Source organism: Gobio gobio (genome assembly GCF_949357685.1).
Source record: "Gobio gobio genome assembly, chromosome: 14".
Lineage (NCBI taxonomy): Eukaryota > Metazoa > Chordata > Actinopteri > Cypriniformes > Gobionidae > Gobio > Gobio gobio.
The window spans coordinates 37,432,821-37,444,596 of NC_137107.1; the positions used below are offsets into that span (position 1 = coordinate 37,432,821).

The 11,776-nt window shown below is 36.8% G+C and overlaps 1 protein-coding gene across 1 annotated transcript; it reads right to left on the reverse strand.

The window, feature by feature from the left end:
* Nucleotides 1-865: 865 nt before the first annotated feature.
* cel.2 (carboxyl ester lipase, tandem duplicate 2) lies at nucleotides 866-11,258 on the reverse strand. Its single transcript, XM_079835116.1, has 11 exons — nucleotides 11,179-11,258; nucleotides 9,146-9,293; nucleotides 8,932-9,051; nucleotides 8,473-8,670; nucleotides 7,022-7,152; nucleotides 6,641-6,748; nucleotides 6,220-6,334; nucleotides 5,775-5,961; nucleotides 1,837-2,040; nucleotides 1,556-1,753; nucleotides 866-1,136 (listed from the first exon to the last, which is right to left on the reverse strand). Exons 1-11 carry the CDS (start codon nucleotides 11,239-11,241, stop codon nucleotides 962-964), a joined length of 1,647 nt encoding a protein of 548 aa, XP_079691242.1. The 5' UTR covers nucleotides 11,242-11,258; the 3' UTR covers nucleotides 866-961.
* Between the last annotated feature and the right edge of the window lie 518 nt (nucleotides 11,259-11,776).

The window sequence follows — 11,776 nt, forward strand, 5'->3', positions numbered from 1 at the left end:
TTTTATAAGAGACAGGTATGTTTCAATTTAAGGCACGTCTCATTCATTTCTATGGTATCTGCAAACAGTGAGTGACTGTTGCGCAACTAAACGAAATTCAATGACGTTGTAATGGCTGTAATGCGGGTGGTTATCAAGGCACACGTTAGTTAAGTTTGCCGTAATGCATTTTCAAATGGTAGAGCCATGGACCCTTGTATCTCCCAATAATAAGTCCATCTCTGCTAGAAACTTCCAGGCAGGTGTTTTGGAGCTTGTGCAGGACAGTGGCCCTCCAGGAGTGGAGTTTGACAGATAGACCCTTTTCACAGACTGTGATGACGCGTTTTAACGGTCACCATTATCGTAAATCCTGCAAAGTTTTTTGCATTTTCTTTCTTTTTTTTATGTATGTACATTTATAACACTAATACATTGTATTATATTACTTTTGCATCAAATAACAAAAAACAAGTTACCGCTGCTGTGAGGGTGTTTCTAATACAGCGTCTATGGGAGTGATGGTAAAAATTAACATATAGCCTATCTCTCTTCAATACCGTTATCAATCTCACTATTTTTCCCTCTTTTTGAAAGTTGTGAAATCACTATTGTGGAGTTTTTCTTTTGCTATTTGAGCAAATGGGGACACATAAAATATATTTAATGTATACGCTAATTCACCGCTATAAAATTTAACCCAACTATGACGACTTCCGCTCTGAGAAACCCAGAAATGTGAAAAGTGTCTATTGGAACATTTCTAGAGTTATCTAAGAATCTTAGAAATGACGTTAACTGCTAAGAAAATGTTGTCTTTAGTAAACCTTTTCTCAGCTAACTGGAGCACTGAACAGTGTGGCAAATAAATAAAGGAAAACTGTTAGCTGGTTTTGATCATATATTTTGTTTATTGCATGAATCTTAGCACGATATTAACTGCTAAATGATTCTGTAGTCAGGTTAGCAGTACTCAGCTCTTCTAGACAGTAGGGTAGCTGGCAAAGACGGAAGTCCAGTAGTAAACCATGCGCGTCCTCAACATCTGCTTCACACTGTTCTTGTTCATATTGTAGTTGATGTCTACGTACTTATGGCCAGTGCTGGCGAACTCGGGCCAGGCTACAGGAACACTGGACTCACCTTTGTTAGGGTCACTGTGAGGGAGAGAGAAAGAGACCGACAAAGAGATATTTTAGCTATCATTATGCGCCACAAAATGGAAAAAAAAAAAAACCGTGGTATCTCCATTCTCCAATTTTCAGTAGTGGCACCAAACGGAACTGCGCATATATACAGTGTGTGTGTGTGTGTATATATATATATATATATATATATATATATATATATATATATATATATATATATATATATATATATATATATATATATATATATATATATATATATATATATATATATATATATATATATATATATATATATATATATATATATATATATATATATATATATATATACACACATATATATTCACTTGTATAGATGCCTCTACACATTACAGTGGAATAAGATGAAGTATTTTAATATTGTAAGTATTTTTATGTTCATATACCCAGTTTGAGCAAAATTGGTCCAGTAGGCAATCATGTATTTGGCGACGTCACGATGGCGAGGAAAGTAGCCCAAAGGAGTATCGAAAGGCTTGCCAAACACATACTGCAGGTCGTCAGCGTGATCGGCACCCATCCAGAGTGGGTAAATAGGCATGCGAGAGGGCTCGGTGAACAGGTAGGAGTAGGTTCGTGCGGATCTAATGGGGAAAAAGGGTTGTTTTAAGGTTTCTATCAGTTCACATTTTAGAGGTCAGTAAATAAGAAGATGAAGTCAGTTTACTTGGCATGGTCAGTGTGGAGGTACAGGGCTGCTTGGGTTGGCACCAGGAAGATGTAGTCCGTCTCAATGTCCACAACTGTTTTCTTAATATCCTTATCACTAGGGTTACTACCCCAATTGACTGTGTACTCCTGATAAGTTGCGGCACCAGCTTCTTGTCCTCTATCTTTAGACAGGGAAATCGAGAGAGCCTTGACAGCATCCCTGTAATAAATCAATAGCAGATTTTTTTTAATTATGCTGTTGTTTGGATTATTAAAAGCCATTCTTAAAGTTATTTATATTAAATATTAACGTTTTCTGCACAGGACATCTTTGTTGCAAGGCCAGTTGCTTTTAGCTTGCATCACTGTTTTTCCAGAAAACAAAGATTGTAACATATTTTCAGATATACACTACCGTTTAAACGGTTGGAATCAGTACAATTTAAAAATAAATAAATGTAATGCATCAGAAAGGATGCATTGTATTGATCAAAAATGTCAGTAAATACATTTATAATGTTACAAAAGATTTCTATTACAAATAAATGCTGTCCTTTTGAACTTTCTATTCTATCAGACTCTTAAAAAAAATGTTTCCACAAAAATATTAAGCAGCACAACTGTTTTCAACATTGATAATAATATAATTGTGCAACAAATCAGCTTACATGACCCTGAACCTCAAAACCAGTCATAAGTCGCACGGGTATATCTGTGGCAATAGCCAAGCCAACAATACACTATATGGGTCAAAATTATCGATTTTTTTCTTTTATGCCAAAAATCATTACATTAAGCAAAAATGATGTTCCATGAAGATATTTTGTAAATTTCCTACCGTAAATATATTTTTGCACTCTCAGATTCCAGATTTTCAAATAGTTGTATCTCGGCCAAATATTGTCCTATCCTAATAAACCATATATCAATGGAAAGCTTATTTATTAATAATTATTATATTTATTCATTCAGCTTTTAGATGATGTACACATCTCAATTTTCCAAACATTGACCCTTATAACTCGTTTTATGGTCCAGGGTCACATATTACAATGATTTCTGAGGGATCATGTGACACTGAAGCCTGGAGTAATTATGCTGAAAATTCAGTTTTGTCATCACAGGAATAAATATATTAAATCAAATATTTTATTTGTAGGGATATTTTACAATATTTCTGTTTTACTGTATTTTTGATCAAATAAATTCAGCCTTGGTGAGCAGAAGAGACTCATTTCAAAAAACATTTTACAAACCCCAAACTTTTGAACAGTAGTGTATATTTATTTATTTTTCAAATATAAAAAATGTATTATTATTTATTTTTCAAATATAAAAAAATTGCCATAAATATATTGCTAAAATGTTTAAATAAGTTTACATACGCATGCACGTTTTAGTTACTTTCAATTCCTCTCTTTATTGTGTATTTTTATAGATTTTTTTATTAATATTGTTCAAAAAATACATTTATATTTTAAGATTAGAAATATATTTTCTTGCCCCTTAAAGTACATTTTATATTATAGTCATTTTACCACTTTTAAAGGGTTAGTTCACCCAAAAATGAAAATTCTGTCATTAATTACTCACCCTCATGTCGTTCGACACCCATAAGACCTCCGTTCATCTTCAGAACACAAATGAAGATATTTTTGTTGAAAGCTGACGGCTGAGAAAGGCTTCAGATAGGCCTCCATTGGCATTCAGTACATTAATACTCCCAAGACCCATAAAAGGCACTTAAAATGTCGTTACAAAGTCCATCTCACCACAGTGGCTCTACAATAATTTTACGATGCGACGACAATAGTTTTTGTGCGCAAAAAAAAAATCAAAATAACACCTTTATCCAACTTGTTACTGCCTTCCGTGTGTGCCTCCACGACGCATGCGTGAGAATATGACGCAGATCCGGCGTTTGGACACATGACCCAGAAGCGATTTGTTTACAAGCAGAGGAAGACGCGCGTGTCTAAGCTGTTGGATTCTACATTGATCGTGCTTTAGGTCTCAGCGTAGTTCTCAAAATGGGGTTCAAGTGTGCATTCCATGGATTCCCGTACGCTGGCGCTACGTCATATTCTCGCGCATGCATCGTGGAGGCACACACGGAAGACAATAACAAGTTGGATAAAGGTGTTATTTAGATTTTTTTTTGCGCACAAAAACTATTGTCGTCGCATCGTAAAATTATTGTAGAGCCACTGTGGTGAGATGGACTTTGTAACGACATTTTAAGTGCCTTTTATGGGTCTTGGGAGTATTAATGTACTGAATGCCAATGGAGGCCTATCTGAAGCCTTTCTCAGCCATCAGCTTTCAACAAAAATATCTTCATTTGTGTTCCGAATATGAACGGAGGTCTTACGGGTGTCGAACGACATGAGGGTGAGTAATTAATGACAGAATTTTCATTTTTGGGTGAACTAACCATTTAATTAATTTTTTTTTTTTTCGAATTTGAAAAATATATTCCTTAAGCTGCACTTTTAAAGATATTAACCCTCTGGGGCTCTTCGGTCATTTCTGACCCGAATTTTTAAAAACATTTTTTTTTTTTAAATCGTAGCTTCATCGGAATGGATTCGAAACTTGGTGACTTTATTGGTACTTGGTATATGAACACCCCAAAAAATTGGGGACAGGATTAGAAAAGTCTAAGTGGTCGTAAAAAAAATAGTCACACTCAGGACCTTTGGGTCAAAAATGAACCCCATAGGAAATGAATGGGAAATTGGCAAAAATATGAAAATACAGAGTTTTTTTGTGCATACAATCTACAAATCAGCCAGGATGCAGAAAAAAGGACTCAACAGTGCAGGGGTGAATCTCTTAAACATCAAGAGTGCAAACCACACAAAAAAACTCTCACACACACACACACACACAAAAACACAATTAGCTTTTGGAATGGCAATTTGGAATGGTAATTTGTGTGTGCGTGTGTTTTTGTGTGTATAAGTGTGTGTGTGTGAGTTTTTTTGTCTGTTTTGCACTCTTGATGTTTTAGAGATTCACCCCTTCACTGTTGAGTCCTTTTTTTCTGCATCCTGGCTGATTTGTAGATTGTATGCACAAAGAAACTAATTTCCCATTAATTTCCTATGGGGGTCATTTTTGACCCGAAGGTCCTGAGTGTGACTATTTTTTTTTTACGACCACTCAGACTTTTCAAATCCTGTCCCCAATTGTTTTGGGTGTTCATATACCAAGTACCAAATAAAGTCACCAAGTTTCGGACCATTCCGATGAAGCTATGTTTTTTAACATTTTTTTAATAAAATGCAAGATCCACTATAGTGGTAAAAATGTGCTATTGCGTGATAAAAATGCTCAATGTGTCCACCGGATGGCACTGATCTCATTTAAAAAATTGCTTTCATGAGGCCTAGGCTTGACTCTAAAATGAAATACAGCTTTAATAAAAAAAATAAAAATAAAAAAAAACTAAAAAAAAAAAAAAAAAATATATATATATATATATATATATATATATATATATATATATTCATTTTTTATTATATTCAATGGGAAAAAATGGTTCATAATTATTGCATAAATATTAATTATAAATCATAAAATTATCTCAAAACACCAAAAAAGAAAAGAAAAAATATTATTGAACAAAAATATATTTCATCGATTTTACTCAAATCTTTTTTATCTTTATCCCGCCCTCCGGGTCATTTTTGACCTGTAGGCCCTGAGTGTGCCCCATAAATGAAGACCCCCAGAGGGTTAAGCATATTTTTGAAATGTATCGGGCCAGAAAAAAAAAGAGGTCTCCTAAAGCTTACTTTTGCCAACTTTTAGCTTTAAATAGTACGCTAGCACATAGATGGCTTCAAAGCTAACAGACATAAACAAAAGCCACAAAACTCTGCCTCTGGTTTTATGGGGTCTATACAATTCTCAAAATGATTCCAGATGACCCTGATGTTGCACACTTACGCAGGGGTGGACTCCAGAGCATTGTTGATAGAGGGGACGTCAAGAGTGGCAAAGATGTGGCCATCCATGTCATTGACTCCAGCGATGTAGTCAATGTCAGCAGCATTTCCGAAAAGGGTTTCAGGCTCGCTGGGGACGAAGTCACCATCGATGACGGGGGACAGACCCAGTTTGTGCACAATGGGATCTGGAAAAGATTGTCCGATTTTTTTACTTTGCATTGCATTTACTGTGGTTTTAAGCAGCAGTTTAACCATTTAAAGGGATATTTCACTAAAAAATATGTCATAATTTACTCATCAATTTGGTATTCCCATTCTTTGGAAGTTGTCGTGCAGGTTTGGTACGGCATGAGAGTGAGTAAATGATGACTGAATTTTAATTTTAGTTGAACTATTGCTATAAAAAGAATGCAAAAAGGGCTAAAATTGCACTTTTTTTTTACCAGTAGCAGATGTACTGAAGTCCACATTCCCAGCAAGAGTTACAGCCTTTGGATCTGTCATCTTCAGACAAGACACCATCTTGCTATCAGTGGGACATCCTACCTTCCTTGCGATCTAAATGTGCACACAAAAAAACAATTGAAATAATTGTAACTGTAGTTGAAATAAAGCAAGATGTTATACATATATTCATTAATTATTAACTGACCGTGGCAGTCTGTATGTGAAACAGAACAGGTGACTTCACTAAGTAAACACTAGCAAGTGTACAGTAAAGTGTTTCGCAAACGGTTGGGAATGAGAGTAAACAAACCCCCTAGGATTTTGGGACCACTGTATATAAAATGCTAGTACTGTTCACAATGTCTGTTTTATAATGAGTAGTCAGTAATGTGGGACATTCATGCAGATGAAGCTCACCCTCTCAGCCTCTTGTCGAGGGTTTCTGTTGACGGCCCAGGGACAGAGAGCAACGCCACTCTGTGAGATGGCTCTGCGGATCAGGCCCTTGTTTTTAGGGGAAAGAATCTGTGCAGGATGGGACAAACAAAAGACCTTAGAACTATCAACCTATATTACAGAGGACAAAAAAACCAAGCACTCCAACAAACCTGTTGCCATTAGATTTAAAGTGAAAACATTATTTTGCCATTTTATGAGCCTTTCAACGAGGGCTACTTCAACAGTTTGCATTATTGACCTCGTCCTAGCAAGTATAGCACATGTACACACACTCATTAAAATGTAATACACAAGCATGCAAGCAGAATATTAATTTTAGATTTTTTTTTTATGTAGCACCTGGAAGTTTACACTGGCTCCACCTGCTGACTCGCCAAAGAGAGTGATGTTGTCGGGATTGCCTCCGAAATTCCTGATGTTCCTGTGTACCCAAGAGATAGCAGCGTGCTGATCCCACAGGCCATAGTTTCCTATTGACCAGGAAATGTTCAGATCATCATTTAAATAACGTTGCAGGGTATTTATTTTTTCATTATTACACATTTTTATATTTTTAATTAAAAAATATATATATTTTATATATATATATATATATTTATTTATATTAAATGTAATATATATTTATATTAAAAACTAAAATATTAAAGTGATAGTTCACCCAAAAATGAAAATTCTGTCATCATTTTCTCACGCTCAAGTTGTTCAAAACCTGTATACATTTATTTGTTCGGCTGTACACAAAGGAAGATATTTGGAAGGATGTTTGTAACCAAGCAGATCTCACCCCCCATTGACTACCATAGTAGCAAAAAAAAAAATACTATGGTAGTCAATGGCGGGCGAGATCTGCCCCCCATTCTTCCAAATATCTTCCTTTGTGTTCAGCAGAACAAAGACATTTATACAGGTTAGGAACAACTTGAGGGTGAGTAAATGATGACAGAATTTTCATTTTTGGGTGAACTATCCCTTTAAGCCAGGGTATAGTGTGAAAAGCACAGAAAGCATACATTTGTGGGTTGTTTCTATCTACATTTACTTCTCCAGCACGCACTTTCTCCTGTCCTCCACAGAAAACTGCACTTGCGTAATTTAAAAATTGACGGTTAACGTTGTTAGAATAACATTAAAGCAACGTTAAAATAATGCTAGGGAACATTAAAGTAATGTTAGAATAACGTTCTACACTCCAAAATCTAACGTTCATTTCCGTTAAGAAAACTTAATGGCTAACAAAAACAAACTTTCTGACAACGTTCTGCAGAACCAAAAATTGTTGGCTGGGTTGCTTTACGCAAAGTTTCTTGGGGGGGGGGGAAGCAACCCAGACAACAATTTTTGCAATGGAACGCAGATGTTTTGCAAAGGAATGGAGCTCCTAAGGGATATGGCGGTGGGAAAAAGATGGGATGGGAGGAAAAAATATGCTCTTGCTAAAGATTTGTGTTCCACCGAGAAATTTGGCGCTCCCCCGAAAAACGTTGAATTCGCATACAATTGAAAAAACATTGCGAATCCGCATTCGGTCGCAAAAGCATTTAAAAAAATGTGTTTTACCTTAGTGTAACCAAGGCTAGTAGTTGCTGCGCAAGTAAACCTCACTCCTCTGATCTCAACAGATGCTCCAGCGACTGACGCTAGAGGTTGCAGCCTTTAGCCCCCTTGTTAGAGCGAGCGGTTCAAACAGGAGGTGTTACATAAGGGAATTTGTTCCTCTTTGGGCTACGTTTTTTCCCTACTGTGATCTATCATATTTGTATGACTTAAGCCTATATTCAAATGAAAATTACCAGCTGCTTCGGCATCTCCGGTGCTGAGGAATCCGAGGGCTCCGACACGGTAGTTGAACGTCACCACGATGACATTTCCTCTATCTGCCATCTCAGTTCCGTCGTACAGGTAGTTGCCCAAGAAGTTTGCACCCTGACCGCCACCCATCAGGAAGCCGCCACCATAGATGAACACCATAACAGGCAGATTGGTAGACACTGCAAAAAGGAGGGGCGAATTCATATTTGACTACATATTTGTTCAAATGTTATTCTTAAAGGGCTAGTTCATCAAAAATTTAAATTCTGTCAGAACAACATTGGACCCCATTGACTTTCATCGCATGAACAAAAAGTGTTTCACGGAAGACAGAGACGTTTGGAATGACATGAGGGTGAGTAAATAATGACAGAATTTTCATTTTCTTTGGAAAACTATCCCTTTAACATACTTTTTTTTGTTTTTGAGGTTTGCATTACCAGTACGTCCCTGAGGGACCCAGATGTTCAGGTAGAGACAGTCCTCACTTCCCAAGACATCTTTACCAACAATATTGAGCTGCATACACCTTGGTCCGTAGTCATTGGCTTTCAGAACGCCTGTGCAGGTAGAGGCAACAAGAGTAAGCCGTCAATACACTCACTTACTTATTGTAGACCCTAGCTAGGTCTAATAAGGTAGGCCTATACGCACCATCCCAGCCTGGGTGACGAACCGGCTTCGCCAATCTGCCAGGTGGAGCAGCAAAAGGAATTCCCTTGAACACGTCCATATAGCGGAGGAGACCAACACTATGACTCTTTCCCTGTACCATCCCACCCTCGGTGTACACGGATCCCAACTGCAACATGTTCACAATTCAATTTTGTTAGAGATTGCAGCATAGCATAGTATTTTAAGCCACTTCCTGCCACATTGAATGTCATTCTTTTTGCAGGAAAACCATACAATACAGAACACTTCTATGCAGTATCAGGTTTAGAATTTTAGTTAAAATACCAAGTTAAAAAAATATGATAGAAAATATATATATTTTTTTTTATTATTATTAATAATATTGCGTCACATTATATTATATGATTAACATATTATTTTGCTTAACATATTATATTTATGCAAGTTAGTTTAGCTTAATAATCAAGTTATTATATTGGTAAAGAACAAATAATAAAGTCCGTTAATTATTTCTATTTTAACTTTAATTGATAATGGGGGAAAAATGTGCAGGTGCACTTAGGGCATGTCTGAATCCACTTTTGCTAGTTTAACGGAGGGAAAAAATGGTCGCCGCACCAGGCGCATGGTCCAAAAAGGTTGTCCCTAATCTCTTAATGAGTCATGGGTGTGTTTTGGGTGGTAACGTTCAATAAACCAATCAGAGTCTCATCTCATTCCCTTTAAAAGTCAGTTGCACTTGCACCATGGCGGATTCGCTATTTACATGGCAGCATTTACGAGCGGAAAGACTGAACGCTACTCCAGAGAGGAATCCTTTTATTCTTAATATTTAAAAATGTTTGTGTGCTGCTCGGCTGCACATCCCTGTGTGTGTAATAAGAAATGTGTATGCGCATTGTACCTGCCTATAGCCTCATATTACTAAGGAGCCCTTTAAATAACACAAAAAAACCTGCTCTATTGGGCCCTATAACACACCCAGCACAGTGCAACGCCAAGTGCGATGCAAGTGTTTTTTGCTAGTTTCAGCCCGACGCAGTTATAATTTTCACGTTCAGCGTCACGTTGTTTAAATAGCAAATGCACTCATGCCCATCTGTTGTGCTGATCTGAAAACGAGGTGTGTTCAGGCGCATTGTTGGCGCGTTGCTATTTTGAGGCAAATGAAAACGACTGAGCCATTGACCAACAAAAAACCTGGTCTTAAGTCAATAGCGAAGTATTTTTTGTGTTATTTAAAGGGCACATGTGTGCCTATACACTCTGTGTACGCATGTACACTCTGGTCTTTCCACTCGCAAATTGGCAAGCACAACTGGCTTTTAAAGGAAATGGGAGACTAGACTGATTGGTTTATTGCACGTTACGCCCAAAACACACCCATGACTCATTAAGAGACTAGGTACAACTCTTTTGGACCATGCGTCTGGCGCTCCAACCGTTTTTTTCATTCGTTAAACTAGCAAAAGTGGATTCAGACATGCCCGAAGTGCACCATGCGCTTCAGACCACGCGCTCAGATCGTTAAAATTGGGCCCATTGACTTAGACCTGGTTTCTGTTGGTCAATGGCACAGTCGTTTTCAGTTGCCTCAAAATAGCAACGCGCCAACAATGCACCTGAACACACCTCGTTTTCAGACCAGCACGGCCATGGGCGAACAGACGGACGCGAGTGCATTTGCTATTTAAACAACGTGGCGCTAGACCTGAAAATGATAACTGCGTCAGCATGAAACTAGAAATAAAAAATTTGCTTGCAAAACTGCATTACAAATGCAGACTTTCTCTCGGAAAAGTAAACGTTTTTATCATAACCCCTTAGAGGCTACATATTAAAGTTAAAATAGATATAATGATTTCTTCTTTTTTAATATTAACATTTTTAAACTAAACTAATACATAAACATAATGAACTGTTAAATACGTAAAGCGTTATTATTGTAACGAACACGTTTTTGGTGGGATGGATATGAACTCTTTAAATCCCCAAATTGACTGTAATACAATTAAACACAAAACATTCATTGAATGCATATAATAACTTACGGAAGATGCATTTGCCGTCCCCAGGATGAGGGCAGCAGAGATGAAAACTCCCAGCATCGCCATCGTCAGACAGTGGCTGCAAGTGTGGCACTGGTGCGAGTTATGTCCGCTTTTATAAACAAACCAAATCATATCTCTCTTCCCAGGTGTTCCAAAGGCGTATCTTACCCCGAAAGTACACAGTCCCTCTAGTAACTGGACAACATGTGTGCAGTTGTGTTAAACTCTCATGGAAAATTTGTGTGGTGTTCATTAGAGCTTTGTGTAATATTAACGACAGAAACAAAAATATTTTCCATTACAGAGAAATATTTGATAAAAACTTTTGTGCTACTTTGCAGAATAATGTCTTAAAAGACTTTTGTCAACCAAAGCAATAAACATATCAATTCACCATATGCCAAAATGTTTAAATACAATATAGGCTAGTTGGCACATGATTTGTTTTTTAAATGTACTTTCTGTATAAACACATCTTAAAGTGTTGGCTACAAATAAATAAATAAACGTTTATGATAAAAAAAAAGCAAAAAAAAAAAAGCAGTCTATTGAAAGAAGCCTGCATTTTATTCAATAATTTATTTATATTTTAAAATGT